Raw genomic sequence first — 27,982 nt, forward strand, 5'->3', positions numbered from 1 at the left:
TATACATATACACAATTAACATATCAATAAATAAAAACATTCACTAATACTACTAATGATCCAGCCTTGTTATAATACAAAAGTGAAAAACATGAGGAATGACACTATTTATCATTCCAAATACAAGACCAAAATGTGCAATGGAAACTATGTCTGTTTATAATTTATACATTCTCATTTCGTTATTATTGTTATAATACTTATTTATTATTGAACTGTTGTTACCTTAGCCTTTGTTCTTGCAGAAAGATGTTAAAGGCTGAGGTAAAAACAGTTCAATAATAAATATTCTAGTTCTTGCCACTGGGAAATACACCAAATAATCTTTGTTATAATACTAACTAACACCCATTAAATGTATTGGGCTGACATTGTACATTTTTATATATAGTTTAACTTGGGCATAAAAAAATAGTGCATAATTTTATTTATACATTTTAGAAGTCAAATCTATTTGCTTCCATAATGATGATTTATTAAAATTGTAGGAATATAAACTGTCATAAAACTATTACGTTTAGCTCAGAAGGTTTATTTTTAACACAACAAAACGTCAATAGTCTTTAATTTTATATTACAAATATATGATGTAAAATATTAAGTAATTGTCTAATAGATGTCATATAAGCAAACTCACCAAAAGAAACAAAATTAAATAAACATGTTAATTCAGTCATAAGATCATTTTATTTTTGTACCTGGTTATTTATACTTATAACATCTATAACTCTACTAAATGTTTGATTTGTGTTATGACATGTGTTATGTTACCACAATTGTTAAGTTGGACAATTTTTATAAATTAATAAGAAAAGTTCTACCTACAAGGTTAATATTTCATATCAGATCTCATTCAAATATTTATTCTCTTCTGAGAACAAAGTAACACCCAGTTAATAACATGTATGAACATTTAATTTACTTAGGTTTTGTTTAAAGCAGCAGGTAATTTAAAATGTTGACATGAATAAAACTATACAAAAACTGTTATTTTATGTGATGATCTTCAACTAATACGATACAATAGTAATTCTGAATACCCTTTTTGTCCTGATTGCTTACCTCATTTCAAAACAACTCATTTTAAACTATCTTTTAAATGCAGTACTGGTTATTACTAAGAGTAGGGTTGTTAAAATGATAACATTTAGCCTACTGATAGAACCCGCAGAACTTGCAGGAGTTGTGAAATCTTGACTAGACATAGACTGAGAAGATTGAACAGACCCGACAGTGAAGGCCGATGTCGTTGATGGTAGAGTCGAGGGAGTTGAATGATGTTCGGTAAAAGGTTCTTTTGATGAGGAAAATATCGGTGTCGTACTCTCAGGCTCTATTGTAGGGGTGAAAAGTGGTGTTTCTGTTTCAGTCTGAGTATTTGCTACCTCAGTAGTTGATAATTGAGCAGCAACATTTTCTTGTTCGGCGACGGATGGTTGTGAAGTTTCAGTTTTCTCAGTTGAGGCAGGTTCAGTTGTAGAAATTGAGGATGACGTTGAGAGGGTAATTTTATCTGGTATTTCTGTTGTAGACAAAATTTCAGTTGATGCACTCTCTGATGAACTGAAAATTGTTGATAATGAGATATTCAGCGTTGTTGGTGTTGGTATTGTTGGCAAACCACTGGATGAAGCAAAACTCTCTGCTGTAAGTGGGTCCTCTGAAGTTTGAGAAAAGTCAGTTGATATTTCAGGTGGAAAAGTGGATTGTTCAGTTGAGGGTTGCACCGATTGATCTTCAAAAGAACTAGACTCAGTTGTAGTCTCTGTTACTGTTCTTTGATCTTCTGATGAAATCTCTGGATAATATGTTTGATTTACAGTTTCTTCTGTAGACGAGTAAGGAACTTCAGTTTGGCTTTCTTCAGATGAATATTCTGGTGAGGAATTGTAAAAAGAATTTTTTTCAGTCGATGCTTCTGATTCTCCTGAAATGTGTTCCAATGAAGATTGTGGAGCTTCAGATGAAGCCTCTGCGGATTTGTTAGAATCTCCTAAGAGTTGATTATTTAAAGATGACTCTGGTATTGTTGTGGAAATTTCTTGTGAAAGCTCAGATGACACTTTGGGAGATGCTATGGGAAGTTCAGATGGAGATTCTGAGGATGAGTGAGATTCCTCAGTTGACATAACAGGGAGTTCAGATGTATATTCCTTTGAAGGGAGAGACTCTGTGGAAGTTATTAGAGGAAGCTCAGGTGACATTCCTTTTGATATTTGAGGTTCTTCAGAAGACATTGGAGGTACTTGAGATGACAATTCTGTATTTTGTGAATCTGAAGGAGGTAGTGAATGGTTAAATGATGAAGGTGATACTTCAGGCGTATTTTCTGTTGACTCTACATCCCCTCCACCTGATGACATCTGAGGAAAAGTTACTTGTTCCGTGGGATAATCAATAGACTGAGTTGTTGTTTCTTTAGAGATTTTAGTATCCTTAGAAAACTGAGATTCAGGCCATGGTTCAGAAGATTCAGAAGTCTGAGTATAGGATTCTGTAGTGTCGCTAAATGTTTGTTCTGAGGATGAACTGGGATATTCTGAGACATTATCTGGTTCTGTATCATTTACCTCTCGTATAACACGATTTCTTTTCCCCAAAATGTCTTCTATGAGAGATAAATGTGTTGGCAAATTTGTCTCTGCAGGACGATGCAGAGGGTTGGCATCCAGTGGTCGACTCACACCTGCCAACAACATGATCAGCAGCACTCCTATCATCTTTGTGTCAATCTGAAAAATGTTCAACTTTGTTACTAAGCTAGTAGAGAATATCTTGAGAATTTTGATAGTGTTTCCACAACATTTTCATCATTTACTTTTATTGATAATTTTTCTCAATGTTTTTTTATAGTTTTACAGGATAATCATACCTAGTTCAATTGCTCATCACAAATTTCAGCTTTTAAATTTAATAGTTAAACATTTAAAACCTTTGTTAGATGTCAGATGAAGAAATATGAGTCAATTGCAATCTAAATAGACAATACTGTCATTGCTTGAATACTGTACAACAATAGGAAATAACGGACATGGTATGTACATATAGGAGAGCTAATTTGATGGTCTGCTGCAGTATTGATGGAATACCTGTTTTTCTGTTAAAGTCTTTGCTGACAATACAATACAGATTTCTGCCGACCACGCTTAAATGGCAGCAACATTTTTGTAGACTTTAGCAATGCCAAACATTGAGCTATGTGCTCAGTTAATCTGGTTTTTTCTCCCCGATTTATGATGTCTGTGACTCAGCTGATTACTGTTGATATTGTTAAAACAGGGAAAAGTGTTTTATTTTGGGGTTTTGGGAGTGGGGAAAATGTTTTCTTTACAAAGCGTATTGAAAGATAACAGTAAAAAATCATGAACACATCTATACTTTTGAGGAATATCAGGTTACTGTCATTAAATGGGGACGAGCTGTCTAGTGATAGAGCACGGGGCTTTTAGCCCGAGGTCCCAAGATCGAATCCCATCAATCTCCTATGGATTTCATCTTTGTGATAATGCTGCAACCCTCTAGGACTAGTTTGAAGAAATGTGTAAAACAGTTCCGAGCTAAAAACTAGCATCCTAGAATATGAAGCAGGGACAACAACAAAATCTGTTATTAAATGGCAAGTGGATTTGTGTCCAAAAGGCTGAATCATTCTTTTTCAATATCAGATATTTTAGACAAATCTGAAGCATTCGCCTAAAATACTTCTCAATGTCTCAATGTCTGGAGGTTTCTGGTTCGATTCTGTATCCAGATACCATTTTTTATTAGAATACCAATTAATGGTGCTTTCTAACAAAATGGTATATGGTGAAAAGACCAGGTTTTGATCACTTTTTTCACATACCAACCTTTTGGCACAAGCGGATTTAGGTTTGTTAGGAGCGTAAGGATAAGAAAATTTCTCCCGCAAGGAATGGGGAGGGGAGACAAATATCTCTCTGACCCACAAACAGCAGGCCTGCCCTTACAAACATAAAAATGCTATATGCCTAAAAAAATACACCTACAGAAATTGATTTGTATATAAATATCTAATGTTCATATTACTGAATCAATTTTATTACCTACATCAGAATTTTGGAAAATTCCCATAAAGGTGGATTGACAGATAACTAAGTGTTTTTGTTATGATGTGTTTGCCAGGAAGTTCTGGGTCCCCCTGTATACTTCTGGAAGAGTGAGAGGAAGCCATAATTAGATTGTCCATTGTTAAATAAAACCTTTGAAGTTGTTATTATTCCCAATATATTCTTTGTATTTTTTTGTTGCACATGTAGGGAAATTGTGAAATAATGTACCTGAATAGTTGAATCATCTACATTTAAAATCTTTTAACTTATAGAATTTAAAGTCACTGTCAAAGTAGATTGTCAAAACTTAGTGTTTAAGAGATGAAATTGACAGTTAAATTATAGATTTTTGTAAAACTGGATTAATGCAATACATCCGACACATTTGCGTGTATTTTTGCAATTTTAAATATGTGTTAATCTTCTAAAAGACCATCATTTGACATTTCAAATATTTGTTTCACTTCTCACAAGTTTGCTTAGCCCTTTTAATAGTTTTATTGACTAGGAGGTATATTGAAAATCACAAATCCAACCACACTTGTAAAATACATTAAAATATTTTATAGGTAAAATAACTTGTGTTTAGAAAACATATTTTGTGTTTGGAAAGGGTTTGAAAATAATAAAATGTTATGTTTATGTGGTAATCATGTAGTAAAATAAAATAAAATGTCCTTATTAATTTTCTATTGTTTTTGAGAATACAGATTTATTACTAAAACTAATCATTGACGTTTTGAACGGTAAAAAGATAATCATGGGAAGCGTAATAATAAATTGGGACATTCCACTTGTGCTCTAGAACCAATTAGTTTACCATTAAACTAAATGTCTTGTACAAGTCTACAATGATTTGTCATTATCCCAGTCTTATCAGTAAGTTCAAATAACTGCTAAAGCAAGAGATTCATGACAAAGCAAAGACTTGCAAATAAATCAGATAGCTGATAACAACCAACCAAAGGTCATGGAAGTGACCTACTGGACAAACTTCACTCTGTCAACACAGTACAATGCTTCTCCAGAATAGGATATGTAGTCCAAACTCTGCCTTTATAAACTTTACACTATAAATCATTTACCTAGGATGAAACTGAATTCAAATTTGAATTGAAATAACTTAAAGTTCAGATTAAATTTAAATTGAAGCTCCAAATCTCCTTAAAATATGTAATCATAATGTTTAAATGTATGGCATTCCCCCAATTCAATACCAAACTTACTATAGGACAATTATTCTTACCTACTGAAAAGTAAGCACCTTTATTAAGAACAAAGAACAAATGTACAAAGGGAAAAAAATTCTCACAAAGACTGTCCATCTGCTGTGTGGTGAGAGTCTTCTTTGCTCACCACTTCACGGACAAGATAACAAAATAAACAAATAATTATTTAAATAAAAATAAATATTTTTTTTGCATATCGTTGGCAAAAAAGACTAAATTGAACAGAAACAATTATTGAAATGAGTTGAACAGAGGTCTATAATATAACTAAGAATGCTTGAATGAGGGTGCCAGTACTGAAGTACTACTGTAGTTTGGACTTGTTAGCCTAATTTAGTTTTGGAATTAATTGTTATCGACTTTCATTATGTCCTGTACTGGGATCTGATGAGCTCGGCAGCATCATCGCTCTCAATTAAATTCATGATTTCATATCCATACCGATCATCTGGGACAAATTTTATATAGACGAAACTGTTCAACCGATTTTTTCCTGTCCCAAGATTTCCATACGTGATTCTCATGAGCAAGGAAAGCTTCCTACCAAGTTAGCGACCTAGTTTGATACAAAAATGCTTTCGTGTGCTTTCTGTTTCAATGGGACACCGTCCAAACCCTACACCCTCGTCCCCTCGTACTGATAAGTCACGCAAACGTCTTATCAACTGAGATGTCTCGTCGCTCCGATAAGTTGTCGTTATCTTTTGAAAATAACACGGATTACATTGAAATGAAGGTCCGTCACTCGTCCGGGGAATTCCCATTGCCACTTGAGGGATTGTTGAAAACTTCCCAAGTCAAAAATGAGACAGATTAAATTTGATTGAGGTTTTGAGGTTGGATATAACATTTAATCAAAGCCAACACGACATCAATGTGTTCCTCCAAAAGTGAACAGTTGTTCAGGGCAAGACATGGAAACATTTCCTCAACGCTATAAACGGCAACAATGTGCATAAAATGTCAATGGTTAGTTTTCTGTTGACACTGAAACTCGCTATGACGTAATTAAATGTATTCAATCACTTTTTGGCCAGATGAAAGGGTTTCCACCTCTATGAAAATACATTTAAAAACACGTTGCGAGATTTCATCCAAATTAATCCTTTTCGACGTTGTTTTGATATTTTAGATTTTACGTATATTCATACACATTTTCCTAGATTAAAATGGTATGTTGTAACTTTAGATTGTTCCAACTAGCATTTTTACACATCATCCCAATTTTCTATAAGTTATAACAAAAACTTAAACATTATTTTAATTAAAAAAACAGTTTGAGAAATTATTGGCGATTGGAATCAACAGATTTCCAGCGGACTCACAGAGGTTTAGTGTTAACACTTTCGTGGACATAGAAAGTCTTGCTCTAGAGGAATGTTGATATTTGACTCCTGTCCGTTTAAGTTGCGTAAACAAACATGAGAATACTAGAAACACGCAATGTACGTACATAATGAAGACGGAGAGCTCAACACGTAGACGTATTCTAGATGTCAATTGAACAAATATCTTATTACTGTATTTTTTGGCAAGGTTTGTTTGAAATTTTCAATTTTCGAGACTTTCTATGGTTTTTACAGATGGATATCGTCGTTTAGATTTGTCGTGAAATCGAGGTTCTTAAACCGTTGTTTGAGATATTTGAATAATTATAACATAACTGAATCAGTTTTTAGTAATGTTGTTGACTTTAATCACAGAAACCCGTGTGATTATTTTACATAGGTTGTAAAGCTAAAATAATTTTGCAACAATATAATAGTGTTTAAATTTACTCTTCAATTTTTCAAAATATGATTCGAATTTAGAAATTACGAGGAATACAAATATGTAACCTTTAGATTAAATCCCCCAAAATACCTGTAAAATCAAAATACCCGCCGAAATCCCCGGAAAATACCGTTTGGCAACACTGACTCAGACAACTGTTGTCCAAAGTGCTGAAGACATATGACTAAACTGTGCGTTGTCTGTTGTCTGCTGTCTCACGGCTACGGCTGGGGTCGGTATTGGATAATGGCAAAGTTCCTGCTATCAGCTGAGACACCATTATTGTTGCACGCCATTGGCGGATTTGAAAATTTAGAAAATCGGGAGAGAGGATCTGTATTAATTACAGTCATATTTCAGTTTTAATTAAATGAGAAATAATTCCAAAAATAATTGTTTTGTGTTCTACCCACGTGCTCGAATGTGTGTTTTAGGGGTGTTTTGTGTTACCTACTTGCTACAATCAGAATAATCGCTTTCACGTTCATCACTAATTTTTATCTCATAACCAAAGTAATTTTACCATCAAAAAAAAAATGAATATCAACAGCTGTTATAAAAATTTCAAATTGCTAAATTAAAAGAAAATATGAAATTTTTCGTTTTAAATGCAAGATATTTACTTAACATTTTCATATTTATTGCAAATATTGTGACAAGTGTTCTAAAAGATCTGGCACACCAAAAGAGTGTAAAATAAAAGCGTAATTTTGTTATTCGTTGCTGAAAAACTGAATGACAACGATATAAACACCCTGACGTTATAACCTATAAACGCATAGCTTTTCTGTTGTATAATACACTTCAAATCCCCATTTAAGTCACAGCATTTACCAAACTTGAGTTTAAGTTTAAATATTTCATAATAATATATAACTGATTAATATTATTACTCTCAGCGAAATTAACGTACGTAAAGAACTTTTTGTCCTGGGGGAACACAGTGTAGAGTTTTGAGCCAGTTAATAATTAATTTTCACGTATGTATGATTTAAATTTTCATCTGGTTCTCATAAAATAGATTTTACGAACCGATTTGTGATCCAAACTAAAAACACATTAATCGCGTGAAAGTTAATTTCATTAGTTTGGGAGACGAATATTTTTTTAAACTATTTACAATAGTTTTACACGATTGTAAATCATAAATTCTACATTGATTTGTCCATGAATAACACAATAATATAGCTAAACGAGCAAGTTTCGTTTGAAAACATTGTTCCATTTCATTGATACGAGAAGTATTTAGGCCTACTGATAAGCCTGTACACACGGTTATTTATTGTAGTCTAACCAAGTTAAAAATACCATGTGCAATGGAATTCTTTTAGCGGGAATATAATGTGGCAAAGAAGATTCCAATTTCAAAAGGTTCAGTCTTGCTAAAAAAATTGATGAAAAATACTCTACTATTAATGTTTTATATCACACTTTTCCTCCCCTGTTGCAACAAACCTAAGTACTCGTTAAATCTAAAGTTATTTAAATATGGAATGAATCTGGCAAGTTTTAGGAAATATTTTATTAAAATCCCAATCCTAAAATTGGAAGTTCACTTAGTCTGCAGAAGTATTTTAAAGTTACCATGTCAATCTTTTTTGTTTAAAATCATACAAAAATTTCACGAAAGCCAGATAACATTTTACAAACGCTATTTTTAATTACCTAATCCAAAGATGTTTACGTTTAATAATGCTGAGAATTACTTTTATTATGTGCGTGAGTATTATTTGTAAGACGGTTTTATAAGATACTAAAAAAAAATGTTGCATACTCAAACACAGGCCAAGGGAATTAATTTTTAGGATTACATACAACATCTGAGTTCTTCCCTCAAAAATTGATCTGTGAAGATCTCTAAGAAAATGTTGGAGTTGCACGTACAGCTGGTAAGTAACTCAATGTGTATATTAAATTTAGCTGATTTAATTGTATACACTGTAAGATACAACCATGAACAGTTTTTTACGAGCTTTTTCGTATCTATAAAAATTAAAGAAATTAAAATTTGCACTATCAGTCACCAGAATTGGAACAACAGACTAAAGGTCCACTAATAAAAGCTTTAGTGGTCTAAAGGTATCTATGTGTACCTGAGTCAAATTGATAACAACAAGAAATGTGTATAGATAAAACACAACATGTCTTTATACAGATAAAAATTAACTCTATACAGAGCTGAATCCTAGGGGTGAATTCAATTAAAGGCCGAGAACTTCACCATATTTTGAACTTTGTTTTTTTTAAATTAATGATTTAGTTTAAGATTTAACCTAAGTTTAGTTCAATTAAAGCTTATGCAACTTAGATAGATTCATATATGAAATTTGTTGTCTAAAAGTATGATTTTAGCTGAATTTCCGTACCTGAAAAACAAGACTGATTCACTGTCTAATATTTTCTACCAGTCTTAAAAAAATTAAAGTTAAGTTAAATCTTTGTTATAAATTGGAATGTGAATGTTAGGGAAACTATACTTATTTATGATCGGAGAATCAATGTAGAAAATATTTGGAATCTAATCTAAATCAGATTATCAAATCCTAACATATATTATTATTCAGTTAACAAATACACTGATACTGAACAATTATAATACTTTGTTTTTATAATTAATTTGTATTTAATTAATCACAGAAAGATATTTTTACTACAACGAAGCGTAGAACCAACGGTGGTAGGTTAGTTCCGCAGATAATTACCCTAGGGCCATAAATGGGTAGGTTCGTTCCGCATTTGAATCTGGTGGGCCCCTTAAGTAGGTAGGTTATTTCCGCATTTATATTGACAAAGGTGGGTTACACTCCATTAGACAAGGGTAATTAGCCTCACTAAAAGCCGACTTAGAATGAATATTGAACAAATTTAAGTTAAATATCCAAAGATTGGATACGCTTGTATCCGATTCGAAATTCGGAATATTAATGATACAAACTCTACATATTTTAGGTTTAGGATGTAAGAAAATCACCTGTTTCATAACTGTTAACAAAATTGATCTTAGTAATAATACTGATTTGACTATTTACTGTACACAATATGATTAGTTGTGATAATAGTTATGAAAAAATCTATGAACACACAGAATAGCACGCGGTCTAGATGCTTGAATTCTCCAAGCAAAGGCATTGATTGAGCGATACAGTATATCTTTAGATTAACTGTTTAAAACTATGAATATCTCAAGTGAAAGAGAGAGTGAAAGATACGCGTATCTGTGCGTATCTATGCGTATGTATTTCCATTAGTTGCATACGCTTTTAATAGGGTCTTTTAAACTCATAGAAAATTATGACTATTAGTTTTAATATAGATTCTGTAGTGCCGGTACTAGACAACTGCTTTATTTCGAGCAACAGGTACACTAGTTTTGATTTATATTTTTAATTTGTTATAATATGCTAAGTTACAAAGTTTAAAGTTTTCCTGTGACAGGTTTAATTTACCAACTGAGCTATTAGCATTTTGTAACATAAGCGTATTTAAGCAGCAGCTGGTGTAATGTGATTTTTTTAGTTTTAAGATTGCGGCTTCGCAATAATGATTGGGATAATAATCTTCAATATAATAATAATCAATAATAATCTTCGCCCTTTAAGATTGGGATCGGTGAAAGAAATATCTGCATCAGCTATGGTAAAAAACCAGAGAAATCGTTACAACTGGAACATGCTACTTCAACTTTAACTCATTCAGAACTTGCTTATTTTTATGGATTATTTCGGTTGACTGGCATTTTCGTACGCTTCACTGATCTTTACAATTTCAAGAGATCTATTGTTGAAGCCGTCAAATGCGGAACTGACCTACCAGATTATAACCCACCCTACGGGACCCGGATTAGTGTAGGTAGCAAATGCGGAACCAACCTACCCCCGAACCAACGTCCTGTAGAGCTATTCATTAACTTAATTTAATTGTTGTTATTGAAAAAAAGAAAAAAAATCATGTATGTAAACAAACCAAAAGCAACAACCTATGAGATCAAGTTGTCGTTCTCCAAAAGATAAGCATCATGGCTAGTTTATCTGCATCAACACGTTCCTATGTATATAACACATTATTGAAAGTGTAGCCCTAACTACCTTTTAAGGCTCTATCTAGTTAACATTTACATTTGAGTATAATACATTAAACGTCCCGATATAAAATGCCTTTTATAGTTTAATAATTGGGTAAAAACGTGAAAGTAGTTGTTGTCTATACGGGGTTAGTGATTATATTAAGCAAAAAATAGTACCAACCTATGTTCGATAATCATCTATGAACACATTATACAGGGTTTTTTAAGCAACCAAAATTTCAATTGCCAACAGACTGTAAGAACAAAAGAAGTTTATAAGTTGGCAGCCCTGTATCATTTACTTGATTGCCGAACAGCTGATATACATTGTTGCATTGTTTCCTTCATATGTTACAGTGAATTAATAAATTCTGAAACTCGACGTGGTAAAATTTAATACGTAATCAATATTTAATAAGTCCATAAATAGTTGATTTATTTTGTACAGGAATCACACCTGGAAACATAAATTCTAAAATTTCTTGCAATTAAACCAATGATTTACTTTTAATGTTTTACTATAAGCTACATACTGTTTGAACTTGCGAAAACACTTGTAGGGTTTTATTCACAATAAGTTCCCAACAAGACTTCATAGTAGCTAACAATGCATATCAGCTGATCGGCAATGAAGTAAAGAAAACAGAGATACCAAATGTGACATGATCGTGTAAGTCTAGGTAGGCTTGCTGTGGTTGTAGGACTATGTCCTCTAAATTATTAGCTAGTTTTGTCCTTAAAAATTATCTATCAGTATTAAACTTGGGTTGCCTATGACGAAAAAACACCCTAAATAAATTTATAATCAACACATGCAAATCATAGCAATTACTTTCGGTAACACCTGTTTCTTTCTGATTTCTAAAACACGATTTGAAACAGCATAACATAAACATTGTACGGTTAATCAAATTATTTATTTGGTGAGTGATTCAATTTGAAATTAAATTTTAAACTTTATAAAACTGCTAAAATAGTTGTCGTCAAGGAAATTAAAGGAACACAGCTCAAACCCCTCAACAACGTCAGTATCTTTTATAAAACAGTAAAATCTCCCACTAACAATAAATATAATATACTCTGTTTACTTGAATTAATATTGCAAGCAGTTATGTTGTTACATTTATTTGCCTTACGATTATAATGTTAACTCACAAGAGAGTAAATATACATAAAAGATGGCAAGTGGGAATCGATTTCGATTGGACACTCCAATCATCATCAGACCTAATAGGCGAATCTATGTAAATCTGTCGCAAAAAATCACACTGTATTTGGACAAACAGCATTCTACCCAATCAGTAATATATATTAAATCCAAATAAATAAACAGAAATAAAAAATTCATTATTTCACCTTAAAAAAAATAAAACATCAACAACTTAAGTTAAATTAATGTAATAATACAATTATATGGGTGAATATGTTAGATTAGAAATAAAATGTAGCAAGAAAAAAATTCTTGGTACATACTTTTCTCTTAAAAAAAGCTTTTCAATTTCAATAGATTTTTCATTAGAGTTGCATGTTAAATTAAGATTTTTCTTAATAACTTGAAAACTTACAGGGTGTAACCAAAAATCCGATCGTATATCCAAGAGCTTGCCTACACTCAGAACGCCGGCTCACACTCAACTACTCATACTCGCTCGGTCAAACACTAGTATTTATATGGTGATAAGCCACTCTTTATCACGTGACACCCCTTGGTGAGCCTGGTGGTGACTATAGTGGTGTCTAGCATAGTTAGAGGCTGTAACTGACCACAGTGAGGTCTCACCTGGTCAACACTAGTATTTATATGGTGATAAGCCACTCTTTATCACGTGACACCCCTTGGTGAGCCTGGTGGTGACTATAGTGGTGTCTAGCATAGTCAGAGGCTGTAACTGACCACAGTGAGGTCTCACCTGGTCAAACACTAGTATTTATATGGTGATAATCCACTCTTTATCACGTGACACCCCTTGGTGAGACTGGTGGTGACTATAGTGGTGTCTAGCATAGTTAGAGGCTGTAACTGACCACAGTGAGGTCTCACCTGGTCAAACACTAGTATTTATATGGTGATAATCCACTCTTTATCACGTGACACCCCTTGGTGAGACTGGTGGTGACTATAGTGGTGTCTAGCATAGTTAGAGGCTGTAACTGACCACAGTGAGGTCTCACCTGGTCAAACACTAGTATTTATATGGTGATAAGCCACTCTTTATCACGTGACACCCCTTGGTGAGACTGGTGATGACTATAGTGGTGTCTAGCATAGTTAGAGGCTGTAACTGACCACAGTGAGGTCTCATCTGGTCAAACACTAGTATTTATATGGTGATAAGCCACTCTTTATCACGTGACACCCCTTGGTGAGCCTGGTGGTGACTATAGTGGTGTCTAGCATAGTTAGAGGCTGTAACTGACCACAGTGAGGTCTCACCTGGTCAAACACTAGTATTTATATGGTGATAATCCACTCTTTATCACGTGACACCCCTTGGTGAGACTGGTGATGACTATAGTGGTGTCTAGCATAGTCAGAGGCTGTAACCACAGTGAGGTCTCATCTGGTCAAACACTAGTATTTATATGGTGATAAGCCACTCTTTATCACGTGACACCCCTTGGTGAGCCTGGTGGTGACTATAGTGGTGTCTAGCATAGTTAGAGGCTGTAACTGACCACAGTGAGGTCTCATCTGGTCAAACACTAGTATTTATATGGTGATAATCCACTCTTTATCACGTGACACCCCTTGGTGAGACTGGTGGTGACTATAGTGGTGTCTAGCATAGTTAGAGGCTGTAACTGACCACAGTGAGGTCTCACCTGGTCAAACACTAGTATTTATATGGTGATAAGCCACTCTTTATCACGTGACACCCCTTGGTGAGCCTGGTGGTGACTATAGTGGTGTCTAGCATAGTTAGAGGCTGTAACTGACCACAGTGAGGTCTCACCTGGTCAAACACTAGTATTTATATGGTGATAAGCCACTCTTTATCACGTGACACCCCTTGGTGAGACTGGTGATGACTATAGTGGTGTCTAGCATAGTTAGAGGCTGTAACTGACCACAGTGAGGTCTCACCTGGTCAAACACTAGTATTTATATGGTGATAAGCCACTCTTTATCACGTGACACCCCTTGGTGAGACTGGTGGTGACTATAGTGGTGTCTAGCATTGTTATAGGCTGTAACTGACCACAGTGAGGTCTCACCTGGTCAAACACTAGTATTTATATGGTGATAAGCCACTCTTTATCACGTGACACCCCTTGGTGAGACTGGTGGTGACTATAGTGGTGTCTAGCATAGTTAGAGGCTGTAACCACAGTGAGGTCTCATCTGGTCAAACACTAGTATTTATATGGTGATAAGCCACTCTTTATCACGTGACACCCCTTGGTGAGCCTGGTGATGACTATAGTGGTGTCTAGCATAGTTAGAGGCTGTAACTGACCACAGTGAGGTCTCACCTGGTCAAACACTAGTATTTATATGGTGATAAGCCACTCTTTATCACGTGACACCCCTTGGTGAGACTGGTGGTGACTATAGTGGTGTCTAGCATAGTTAGAGGCTGTAACTGACCACAGTGAGGTCTCACCTGGTCAAACACTAGTATTTATATGGTGATAAGCCACTCTTTATCACGTGACACCCCTTGGTGAGCCTGGTGATGACTATAGTGGTGTCTAGCATAGTCAGAGGCTGTAACCACAGTGAGGTCTCACCTGGTCAAACACTAGTATTTATATGGTGATAAGCCACTCTTTATCACGTGACACCCCTTGGTGAGCCTGGTGGTGACTATAGTGGTGTCTAGCATAGTTAGAGGCTGTAACTGACCACAGTGAGGTCTCACCTGGTCAAACACTAGTATTTATATGGTGATAAGCCACTCTTTATCACGTGACACCCCTTGGTGAGCCTGGTGGTGACTATAGTGGTGTCTAGCATAGTTAGAGGCTGTAACTGACCACAGTGAGGTCTCACCTGGTCAAACACTAGTATTTATATGGTGATAAGCCACTCTTTATCACGTGACACCCCTTGGTGAGCCTGGTGGTGACTATAGTGGTGTCTAGCATAGTTAGAGGCTGTAACTGACCACAGTGAGGTCTCACCTGGTCAAACACTAGTATTTATATGGTGATAAGCCACTCTTTATCACGTGACATCCCTTGGTGAGCCTGGTGGTGACTATAGTGGTGTCTAGCATAGTTAGAGGCTGTAACTGACCACAGTGAGGTCTCACCTGGTCAAACACTAGTATTTATATGGTGATAAGCCACTCTTTATCACGTGACACCCCTTGGTGAGACTGGTGATGACTATAGTGGTGTCTAGCATAGTCAGAGGCTGTAACCACAGTGAGGTCTCACCTGGTCAAACACTAGTATTTATATGGTGATAAGCCACTCTTTATCACGTGACACCCCTTGGTGAGACTGGTGGTGACTATAGTGGTGTCTAGCATAGTTAGAGGCTGTAACTGACCACAGTGAGGTCTCACCTGGTCAAACACTAGTATTTATATGGTGATAAGTCACTCTTTATCACGTGACACCCCTTGGTGAGACTGGTGATGACTATAGTGGTGTCTAGCATAGTCAGAGGCTGTAACCACAGTGAGGTCTCATCTGGTCAAACACTAGTATTTATATGGTGATAAGCCACTCTTTATCACGTGACACCCCTTGGTGAGCCTGGTGGTGACTATAGTGGTGTCTAGCATAGTTAGAGGCTGTAACTGACCACAGTGAGGTCTCACCTGGTCAAACACTAGTATTTATATGGTGATAAGCCACTCTTTATCACGTGACACCCCTTGGTGAGACTGGTGATGACTATAGTGGTGTCTAGCATAGTTAGAGGCTGTAACTGACCACAGTGAGGTCTCACCTGGTCAAACACTAGTATTTATATGGTGATAAGCCACTCTTTATCACGTGACATCCCTTGGTGAGACTGGTGGTGACTATAGTGGTGTCTAGCATAGTTAGAGGCTGTAACTGACCACAGTGAGGTCTCACCTGGTCAAACACTAGTATTTATATGGTGATAAGCCACTCTTTATCACGTGACACCCCTTGGTGAGCCTGGTGGTGACTATAGTGGTGTCTAGCATAGTTAGAGGCTGTAACTGACCACAGTGAGGTCTCACCTGGTCAAACACTAGTATTTATATGGTGATAAGCCACTCTTTATCACGTGACATCCCTTGGTGAGACTGGTGGTGACTATAGTGGTGTCTAGCATTGTTATAGGCTGTAACTGACCACAGTGACATCTCATCTGGTCAACACTAGTATTTATATGGTGATAATCCACTCTTTATCACGTGACACCCCTTGGTGAGACTGGTGGTGACTATAGTGGTGTCTAGCATTGTTATAGGCTGTAACTGACCACAGTGACATCTCATCTGGTCAACACTAGTATTTATATGGCGATAATCCACTCTTTATCACGTGACACCCCTTGGTGAGACTGGTGGTGACTATAGTGGTGTCTAGCATTGTGACATGTAGGGCCATGACAAATATAACACTGACACCAACTACATTATTGGTCCCGGTCTTGAGCGTGAGAAAGTGCTGCTAGCCACTCAAATCATGACAGTTGTGGTATCTATGAATTACCAATGTGGTTTTATTAACAGCAGGTTTTGTGTTTTTAAAATTTAAATAACCATGTGCTGTACTACACCACGAGCTAACTATATCGTACCTAATTAAGTTTATGTTAGAATTACCTGTCATAAAACTAGCTTTCTTTAAAAGCAGTACATTATAGTAGTTTTTTAGTTAAGTAAGTTATTTGTTCGGTGTCTTAGTTTAGGTTGACAGCTGTGATTTTAAAAGTAAAAATCGGCGAAATTATAACCAGTTATTACAAATGATTTTAAATAATCGTTAAAAATCTGTTTGGTTACGAGGATAAGACTAACATCCTATTTTAGCAATTTGTATTAGATATGGAGGGAAACGGAATTATTACAAGTAAATTACAAAACGATTAATACCTAAAGAAATTTGCTCCTCTTCGTGATTTCTCGACTCACACTTGAATTTTTACTTTTTGGGTCAGACTTGTGGTCATATAAAGTGTATTTTTCTTGTTCTATTGATGACTTTTTATACGATATGTACAGAACATGACATGCATATTTTGAAGTAACATATTCGTGTTTTATTTTGTACCCGTCTCAAATGAATGTCGGGGGTCCCACCAATCGCCAATTTTAAACCGATATATTATCCATACTTTGTGGTTATATTATCGATATATCGATATATCGTTGATATATTATCGATAATTCCGTAACGCGTGGGTTCATAGTCTACTGCTTCGGGTTCAATTTTGAAGAAAATAAATTATGTGTTATAAGTGTGAACTTTCACTGAATTTGAGAAACCTCTTCACTAAGTTATCAAATATCTTACAAACATATCATTAAGGTACTACAATGCGAGGTCTAACTGTGACAGTAAATTTTCACAACTTTTTTATGCTCCATTGTAGGCCTAAATATACAGGAGCACTTATTTATTCATTTGGCGTCAAATTATCAAGATTTCACCGTCACCATTTGCCTGAAGTTACTTATCACTGCTATATTGTCCGTGCAAGCGAGAAACTTCCAAATAATCTCTAACAAACACCAAGGGTAGTTTGATTTGACTCAAGTAACACCAACAGGAATCTGTAAACATTTGACAATTCATTGACTCTCAGAAATCAGTGGTTTTGTTATCCGTACGTTTATTTATTTACTGACTTTAAATAATGTTGGTGAATTATAAATAAACTTCTCGTCTGGAAACAATTGAATATGTGATCCAAAATATCTCGTAATTCTACACAGGTGTTGGCTAGTAACACTGGATCCCCTACGAAAACCCCTAATTAAAACATTAACCGATATTTTAGTATTTTAGACAGCTCAATGAGTACAAAATCAATATGTGTACTTTATGTATGGAAATAACTAAAGCATGCAACGTAATACGCAATTAAACAAAAGGAAATAAATTCCAAACAGGACCCGTCGTAGGTTCTAGTAGAAAGATATATTGTTATAAAGGTGTCTTTCTTTCCTACGTCTATTGTCAGTATTTATGATAGAAACACAGTCAAACACTAAGGAAATAGCAAAATATACAGGGTGTTCCGCACGTAAACAGCCAAACTCCGGGAAGTGATTTTATAGGTAAAAATAAAACGAAAATCACCAATAACAATGTTTAACGCTTCAGTGAGATATACGTCATTTCATTTTAAAGTGTTTAAACTTTATATCGCTAAAACTATTAAAGATACCTTTATGAAATTTACTAAGAACTACTCGAGTAATAAAAACTATGACACAGTCTACGTAATATTTTATCTTCTTTTGAAATAATAGAAAATATTAAGTACACCAAGACGGTAAAGTCTTAGGTAAACGCCACTAATATTCCTTATATGGGGAATTATGCATATATTATATTTTATAATTCATTATGTTTTGTATTATTTTTAGTCCGATTTACATTAGGCTTAGTTACGGGATTTTCTCTAGGTCACAGATTTAAATTTGTGTTTAATAAGTGCAAGACCCCTTTTCATGATTTTTTTAAAATCACTTTTTGTTTGTAAAATTAGTTTACTAATAGTTTTCCAGTGCTTTCAGCTCGTTTTCTAATCAAATAATTTCAATTTATAGATTTGAAATTAAAAAAAATTTGGTTCTTGTTTTCATGTAATTTTAAAAAGTTAGGAATACTTGAATAAGTAAATCCTAATTTTTTATTAGAAGATAAACGCATTTCCTTTTAATCATGGAGGAAATGAGCAGACTTATTTATCAACAGGAAATACGTCATAAAGTTGTTTAAATTTGAGAAAATAATCGTGTACATTTCGCCACTGATACGTCATTGCAGTCTGGATATAAATATGCTAATTTAATTTATGGTTCCCGCCCGACTTTGATAAAGACTATGTAGATAATGTTTGTATCATTAACTGTTAAACATTACGTAGGCTGCATGAGATTTTGTCACAAATTATTTTGTAAAATTCAATACTTTTATGTGATTTACCTTACGTGCATAGTGTGATTAGGTCTGATACAATATATTGTAAATGTGATATACGTGCATAGTGTGATACAATATATTGTAAAACATTGAAATGAATTAGCGTCGTTTTAATAAAAAATCTAAAAGTAGGAGCAAGTTTTTTTTATCTCACTTTCGTTTTATATTGATTCCATAAAAAATAATAAAATGTAGGTATTCTAAACTAGAACGGTGATAGCATGAAACACAAATTCGGGATCAAAAATATTTATGTTATTTTTAACTGTTGTTCCCAGTTTTGTTATTTACAGCTTTAACTAACTGAGAAAATCCGTTGCAGAACGTATTTTACTACATTTAAAAAAATCTTTGAAACGGCTGTTCCAAAACTGCTAGACTCATTTCACATAAAACCTGTTCCATTTGAAGTCTGAAAGCTTTGATTGACTAGGAAATTAATTAAGGCTCAAAATATATTTGATGGTCTTGGAATTGGTCTGAATGAATGTATTCAAGTAGCTCACTTTTCGTGGAAATCGGATTAATACAACTGTAAGTGATCCTGCGGGGTCTGAACCGTCGACCCTCAGACTCATATGAGACAAGCGTCGAGTCTCAATACAATATTTATGAGACTGCAAATCATCTGTTATCAACTCTCAACCATGACCTCTTGCCAAAATCGTCCGTTGAATATCCTACAAGTAGCTTTGGATGTCGGAGGTAACCGGATAAAATAGGTTCTTTCATTCAATTGCTGTTTGTTTGTTTATGGATACGTGTAGAAACAGGATTACATGGTGACCAGTAGCTTCGGGCAGATTGGCCAGATGTTTGCTGGTTCAAGACCAGCTGATTGCATTATCCTATCATTGCAGTAGTTTTTTAATTGCCTATTCTATTAATAGTGCTTAGCTGTCTTTAGGTCACATACAGACTTAGCTTATTGTGTCTGGCAGTTTTAGATAAAAAAATAAATTTGTTTTGGTTCTTAACAATTATCGATAAAAATCTATCTTTTGTGCTCCTGTAGTAACAAACCTATGTAGCCTAGTGAAAACTAAAAGGCCTAATAAAACTATTGAATGTTAAGTATATACAGTGTACTCAGCCAATGTTATCCAAACCGAGCAAGGATCTAAAACAATTTTTTATAAACCTTTTTGAACTCGTCAGTCTTTGGAGAATCGTTACAAATCTATAAGAACGCTAGTCTGCAGGCAGGTTCGGTGCAACAGGGGTATTCTTATGCTATCTTTCCCGGGCTGGGTTGTGACAAATGTACCAATATTAAAATGAAACGTCAACGTTTGTACTCCTAGTTAAAACCTTTTAAAATTTAATGCTGGCCACATTTAATGTAGGATATACGGTAATTATTCAGCCATACTCTTTGGCACAATTGCCTGTATAAGCTTTCTCGATAGGAAAAAGTAAGAACTTATGTAAAATTAAAAGAAACAATCATAGTATAAGCTAAACCAGATATTAGAATAAAACCAAAGATTTCACAGAATTGATTAAACAAGTTTACATTGCGGTTTTGTTTTTTAAATTACATATTATTGAATTTGTTTAGTTGGCTATCAGTTAAAAGTAAATGTGCAGATGATGATACATTGTTAACTTTACACAGAGTTTAAATATCAGCTGTAAGGGGCGTGAGTTGCGACTATCTATGTCTGATAGCACAAGCTGGCCAACATTCCATAAAAAAAAAAACTTAGCAACAATGTTTAGCTTCAATGTATACTTTATAGATATAATATGCTTGGATGGAATAATCGTGAAAGTTAATATAATTTTAAAGGGTATAATTTATATATCTCTTTCTAGCAGAATTCTTTAAAATTAGTTTTACCCTTTATTTGATCCAACACAATAGCATTTTAAGTTACTAGTCTAGAAAATAGTTGTTTACCAGACGAGTACGGTAAACACATTTTCCATCATACTACCCAAAACTAACAATACAAATGTCAAAATATGTTAAATGTTCCAAATGACTTAAGGCCTTAATAATCACATCTTCTCTGAGAGAGGTTCTGTTTTTGTTTAGAACCACTCACTGCCATTTACAATACTACACTACTTAGTACAAAAATTGTTTGTGGTTTTTATCAGTGGAATTAAGTTTCATTTAAATATTGTGAAAGATTTATGTTTATGTGTAAGGCCTTTATAAGGTAAGGCCTATGAGGTGTTCAATAACAAACAATAATTATAATCAGCTGGTGTCCGGAAACCCCATTTGATTAAGCAGGCGGCAAACAGCTGGTTTCCGCACTAAATTCATTTGTGAAAGTCCATTTGGAGTAGTGTGGCCAAAAGCATTAAAAATTACTACCTTTGCAAAAATGAAAACGGAAAATGACAACAATGAAAGTAAAAACTTCGATACTACACTACCCTACAAATTAGGCGTACTTTTTTGATTGTGAAAAGCCATACAACTAGCTGCTTCTTCACAAAAATTTGTTCCACTAAACCCAAAGATAGCATAACTAGTAGATCTCAAAGCTACTACTAAATTCACACAAACTTAATCTTTGACCTCTCTGAAGGTTAAAATGAATGGTTGACGTGACGATTTCAGTAAAAGTATGACGATTCATTGATCCAGCATGACATCACACAATATCGAATGACTTCTGCGACATGCCTATGTCACTAATGAACAAGTTTCCATATAAAATGACACAGACTTTGTAAATAATCAAAACTCAGGCTGGTAAAATTATGTTCATAAACAGCTGAGCAATTCAAAACGTTCCTCCAGTTTAAAACGTTTTTTTGGACAGTAAAAACAGTTTTTGTATGTAGCACCAAATGAGGTGCATACCCTACCAAAGCTGTTAAATAGTATAGGAATATACATTCTTAAGTTGACATCTTGCAATATAAAACCAAGGTCCGTGAAGTTGGCGTACCCATATTAGCGTATCCACTTTTGATCATACCAATCGTTAGTTCATCGTTAGTTCTCGATAGTACCCAAATTTTTTCGTTAGTTCTCAAAAAATAAAAAAGTTATAGCCGATTATAAGTGGGTACGCTAACTTCACACTTCCGGGTTCTAGCACGCGCCGTTTTCTGAGGAGAAATGTTTACATCTATATACCAATCGTTAGTTCTTCGTTAGTCCTCGATAGTTCCCAAATTTTTTCGTTAGTTCTCAAAAAATAAAAAAGTTATGAGGCATACAAAGTGGGTACGCTAACTTCACAATTGTGCAATTTCCAGCGGGAACAGTTTTTTTACTATAAATGCCTATATCTATATACCAATCGTTAGTTCTTTGTTAGTTCTCGATAGTTCTCCAAAATTAACGTTAGTTCTCAAAAAATAAAAAACTTACGAAGCATAAAAAGTGGGTATGCCAACTTCACAGTTATAGAATTTCCAGCGGGCACAGTTTTTTTACTATAAATGACTATATCTATATACCAATCGTTAGTTCTTCGTTAGTTCTCGATAGTTCTCCAATATTAACGTTAGTTCTCAAATATAAAAAAGTTAAGAGGCATACAAAGTGGGTACGCTAACTTCACAATTGTACAATTTCCAGCGGGAACAGTTTTTTTTACTATAAATGCCTATATCTATATACCAATCGTTAGTTCTTCGTTAGTTCTCGATAGTTCTCCAAAATTAACGTTAGTTCTCAAAAAATAAAAAAGTTACGAAGCATAAAAAGTGGGTACGCCAACTTCACAGTTATAGAATTTCCAGCGGGCACAGTTTTTTTACTATAAATGCCTATATCTATATACCAATCGTTAGTTCTTCGTTAGTTCTCGATAGTTCTCCAATATTTACGTTAGTTCTCAAAAAATAAAAAAGTTAAGAGGCATACAAAGTGGGTACGCACACTTCACAATTATAGAATTTCCAGCGGGCACAGTTTTTTTACTATAAATACCTATATCTATATACCAATCGTTAGTTCTTCGTTAGTTCTCGATAGTTCTCCAAAATTAACGTTAGTTCTCAAAAAATAAAAAAGTTACGAAGCATAAAAAGTGGGTACGCCAACTTCACAGTTATAGAATTTCCAGCGGGCACAGTTTTTTTTACTATAAATGCCTATATCTATATACCAATCGTTAGTTCTTCGTTAGTTCTCGATAGTTCTCCAATATTTACGTTAGTTCTCAAAAAATAAAAAAGTTAAGAGGCATACAAAGTGGGTACGCACACTTCACAATTATAGAATTTCCAGCGGGCACAGTTTTTTTACTATAAATACCTATATCTATATACCAATCGTTAGTTCTTCGTTAGTTCTCGATAGTTCTCTAAAATTAACGTTAGTTCTCAAAAAATAAAAAAGTTACGAAGCATAAAAAGTGGGTACGCCAACTTCACAACTATAGAATTTCCAGCGGGCACTGTTTACTGACTATAAATGCCTGTATCTATATACCAATCGTTAGTTCTTCGTTAGTTCTCGATAGTTCTCCAATATTTACGTTAGTTCTCAAAAAATAAAAAAAGTTACGAGGCATACAAAGAGGGTTCGCTAATTTCACAATTATACAATTTCCAGCGGGCACCTTTTTCTGACTATAAATGCCTATATCTATATACCAATCGTTAGGTCTTCGTTAGTTCTCGATAGTTCTGTAATATTTACGTTAGTTCTCAAAAAAATAAAAAAGTTACGAGGCGTACAAAGTGAGTACGCTGACTTCAAATTTATAAAATTTCCTGCGGCACCGTTTTCTGACTAAAAACGCTTATATCTATTTACCAATTTTTAGTTCTTCGTTATGTCGTGTTAGTTCCCCAATATTATTACTAGTTCTTAAAAAATAAAAAGGCAATAAGGTCTTAAACGTGGTTATGCCAACCTCAAACCCAAATCATTCCTAGCGTGCACCCTTGTCTGACTAAAAGTGCCTATATCTTAATATTAATCGTAAGATGGGCTCACTCATTTATTTTGTTAGTTCTACAAAAATTAAATAAATATACGTATAGCCAATAATCAATAGATAAACTTATTTAATGCTTCTGATTTCCAGCGCGCACCTTCATTCAACGAAAAATGCTTACAGTATACTACTATACAACTAAATAAATATTGTCTCGACCCCGCCATACCCAATACGCCATGCTAGTAATGTGTTGTACACATTTATTCCATCCACTACTCCAGTCTCCAGTTTGTTCAAGTCCGTATGACCTTCCAGTCTCGATCCGTGCAACTGTCACTCGTAACGTGTTACGTTTAATGATGTAATTTTATAATACTAATACCGAACACAAACAAATACAAACAATACAAACGATTAGTTTAATTAACCAAACAGAAGTTCTTTGATCGTACATATTTTATCTGCTTAATCCAATTCAAATAATCACTGCTTATAAATTACTTTATACCATTTTACTTAGCAGACTCTGGTTTTCATTTTGATGGATAGTTTATTTTGTTTCCATGATGGACTTTTTATAAAATGCACTTTTTCACACAACTAAGTAGGTATAAATATGATTTCATTGCTTATCTAAAACCAATTTTTGGAAGCGTTGTCTTTTTTGGATGTTCTAATTAACTGAACATATTCAACTGTTAATCTAACCGAGTGACACCTGCAACTACTATTGCGGATATCACAGATAAGCGCTATCCTGGAACTGATAAGCAATCCTTTCTCTTCGAGAGAATCATAATGTGATAGTTATTCTAAAGTCAGTGTTACTTTGATTTTCATTGTGAGAAGATGAATCAAATTACAATCCATGGAACTAAAAATTGGTATATAGATTTAAGCGTTTTTAGTCGGAAAACGGTGCCCGCTGGAAATTTTATAAATTTGAAGTCAGCGTACTCACTTTGTACGCCTCGTAACTTTTTTATTTTTTTGAGAACTAACGTAAATATTACAGAACTATCGAGAACTAACGAAGAACTAACGATTGGTATATAGATATAAGTATTTATAGTAAAAAAACTGTGCCTGCTGGAAATTCTATAGTTGTGAAGTTAGCGTACCCACTTTGTATGCCTCGTAACTTTTTTATTTTTTGAGAACTAACGTAAATATTGTAGAACTATCGAGAACTAACGAAGAACTAACAATTGGTATATAGATATAGGTATTTATAGTAAAAAAACTGTGCCCGCTGGAAATTCTATAATTGTGAAGTGTGCGTACCCACTTTGTATGCCTCTTAACTTTTTTATTTTTTGAGAACTAACGTAAATATTGGAGAACTATCGAGAACTAACGAAGAACTAACGATTGGTATATAGATATAGGCATTTATAGTAAAAAAACTGTGCCCGCTGGAAATTCTATAACTGTGAAGTTGGCGTACCCACTTTTTATGCTTCGTAACTTTTTTATTTTTTGAGAACTAACGTTAATTTTGGAGAACTATCGAGAACTAACGAAGAACTAACGATTGGTATATAGATATAGGCATTTATAGTAAAAAAACTGTTCCCGCTGGAAATTGTACAATTGTGAAGTTAGCGTACCCACTTTGTATGCCTCTTAACTTTCTTATTTTTTGAGAACTAACGTAAATATTGGAGAACTATCGAGAACTAACGAAGAACTAACGATTGGTATATAGATATAGGTATTTATAGTAAAAAAAACTGTGCCCGCTGGAAATTCTATAATTGTGAAGTTGGCGTACCCACTTTGTATGCCTCTTAACTTTTTTATTTTTTGAGAACTAACGTAAATATTGGAGAACTATCGAGAACTAACGAAGAACTAACGATTGGTATATAGATATAGGCATTTATAGTAAAAAAACTGTGCCCGCTGGAAATTGTACAATTGTGAAGTTAGCGTACCCACTTTGTATGCTTCGTAACTTTTTTATTTTTTGAGAACTAACGTTAATTTTGGAGAACTATCGAGAACTAACGAAGAACTAACGATTGGTATATAGATATAGGCATTTATAGTAAAAAAACTGTTCCCGCTGGAAATTGTACAATTGTGAAGTTAGCGTACCCACTTTGTATGCCTCATAACTTTTTTATTTTTTGAGAACTAACGAAAAAATTTGGGAACTATCGAGGACTAACGAAGAACTAACGATTGGTATATAGATGTAAACATTTCTCCTCAGAAAACGGCGCGTGCTAGAACCCGGAAGTGTGAAGTTAGCGTACCCACTTATAATCGGCTATAACTTTTTTATTTTTTGAGAACTAACGAAAAAATTTGGGAACTATCGAGAACTAACGATGAACTAACGATTGGTATGATCAAAAGTGGATACGCTAATATGGGTACGCCAACTTCACGGACCTATAAAACCATGAACAATAAATATATAGTAAAAGCTCAAAATTTGGATTTTATAGTAAGCAATATTTACAGTAACTATAAAAATAAAAATATATCATATTTCCGACAAATAATATTTATTCTGGTTAAGATAGTATTGTATACTCAGTAAAGAGATATATAAACACTAACTAAAGATGTAAACAAAAATTTCAAATTTTTATTGATTGTCTTGGCTAGAAATCATTAATCAATATTTGACATATATACAAATGTTTTTGTATATGTATAAAATACAGCCCATTGAACACAGTCAATAATTATTTAAGTAAAAAACAGTACGTACTTAAAGAACAGACAATACTTTTTATTGTTTTTGAGAGGTCTACTTTGAAATATAATGCCAAATTTATCGTAATTATAGTTTCATTTTTGAAAATTCAAACTATTATCTTTCTTTTTTTGTAATGAATAATTTTTTAATAACTGTTCACTGTAAAATATTTTGTTTAAAGCAAATATAACTGTAAGTCTGTGACACTGATTCATTTTAAACTTTTCATATAACATGTATGACGATTAAATTATGGTGATATTTTGGATGCAAATTCGGAATATTTTTTGGCAATAATAATTGATCGAAGGTAATGGTAATACTGAACAATAAAGTTTAAAATTTGGTAATATTCTTTGCCTGGATCATCTTGTTTAAGTTTAAGCATAATTCTGAACGATCACTATTGTTATTTTAAATTCCTATCTAAATCTACGTATTTAGGACGATACACTGTGATGTGAAATAAGGAAATGAACATTATTAAAATGTATTATCCAAGGTATACAGTAAAAAGATAGAATTGATGATGCACAGATCCAAGAAATTATTTGTATTGATTTAGTTCTGGTCTTTGGAAGTGTATATCCAATCTATTTAGATAGCTAGAGTTACAATTAAAAGTCCATAGGTATGTCTTTTGTGGATTTAGTTGTTATTAATATTTTTCAACTTTAAAAAAGCAAGAGTTAACAATTATTTATTTATATCATATACATAACATACTCTCAATAAAAAAATTATAATTGCGGCTCAACTTACAGTAACTCAATCTCTCAACAACTATTACGACTTAAAAAAAATTGCAATATTAAATCAAGTATCAGGAGTATTGATAAATGGGTGTAATATGAATGAAAAATATTACTTCTTTTTTACTTACCTTTACAGCATAGAAGCTAGGTGTCCAGACGCAAGGCAAACATACAGAGCTCAACCTCAAGCTGATGGTTCCAATGTTGAATAAGAGAAGACATTGCTTGGTTAATATAGTGAGTTATTCAACTTTAATGTAGCCTTGAATACCAGGTGTTCTTCTGTCCCCTTCTCTCCAATAGAGCCGCTACATTCAACCCAACTACTTTACGATAAATAGTTGAATATTGAGGTCAAATTAATGTATAAACCTTGTTAAAGAGGTTGAATAGTTTTCTTAATCAGATTGAATTATCATTCTACCTAAATCT

The 27,982-nt window shown here is 34.0% G+C and overlaps 1 protein-coding gene across 1 annotated transcript; it reads right to left on the bottom strand.

The window, feature by feature from the left end:
* Positions 1 to 27,736, bottom strand: LOC128998629 (mucin-2-like). The gene is made up of 2 exons (XM_054424849.1): positions 27,679 to 27,736; positions 1 to 2,732 (listed from the first exon to the last, which is right to left on the bottom strand). Exon 2 carries the CDS (start codon positions 2,718 to 2,720, stop codon positions 1,089 to 1,091), a length of 1,632 nt encoding a protein of 543 aa, XP_054280824.1. The 5' UTR covers positions 2,721 to 2,732; positions 27,679 to 27,736; the 3' UTR covers positions 1 to 1,088.
* Positions 27,737 to 27,982: the final 246 nt, after the last annotated feature.

This window comes from Macrosteles quadrilineatus, unplaced genomic scaffold (genome assembly GCF_028750875.1).
Source record: "Macrosteles quadrilineatus isolate MER2022 unplaced genomic scaffold, UCM_ALF_1.0 Scaffold_7__1_contigs__length_78375512, whole genome shotgun sequence".
Classification (NCBI taxonomy): Eukaryota; Metazoa; Arthropoda; class Insecta; order Hemiptera; family Cicadellidae; genus Macrosteles; species Macrosteles quadrilineatus.

Bases quoted from the DNA above. Each gene is read 5' to 3' on its own strand.
- LOC128998629 (XM_054424849.1), bottom strand. From the start codon at position 2,720: ATGATAGGAGTGCTGCTGATCATGTTGTTGGCAGGTGTGAGTCGACCA.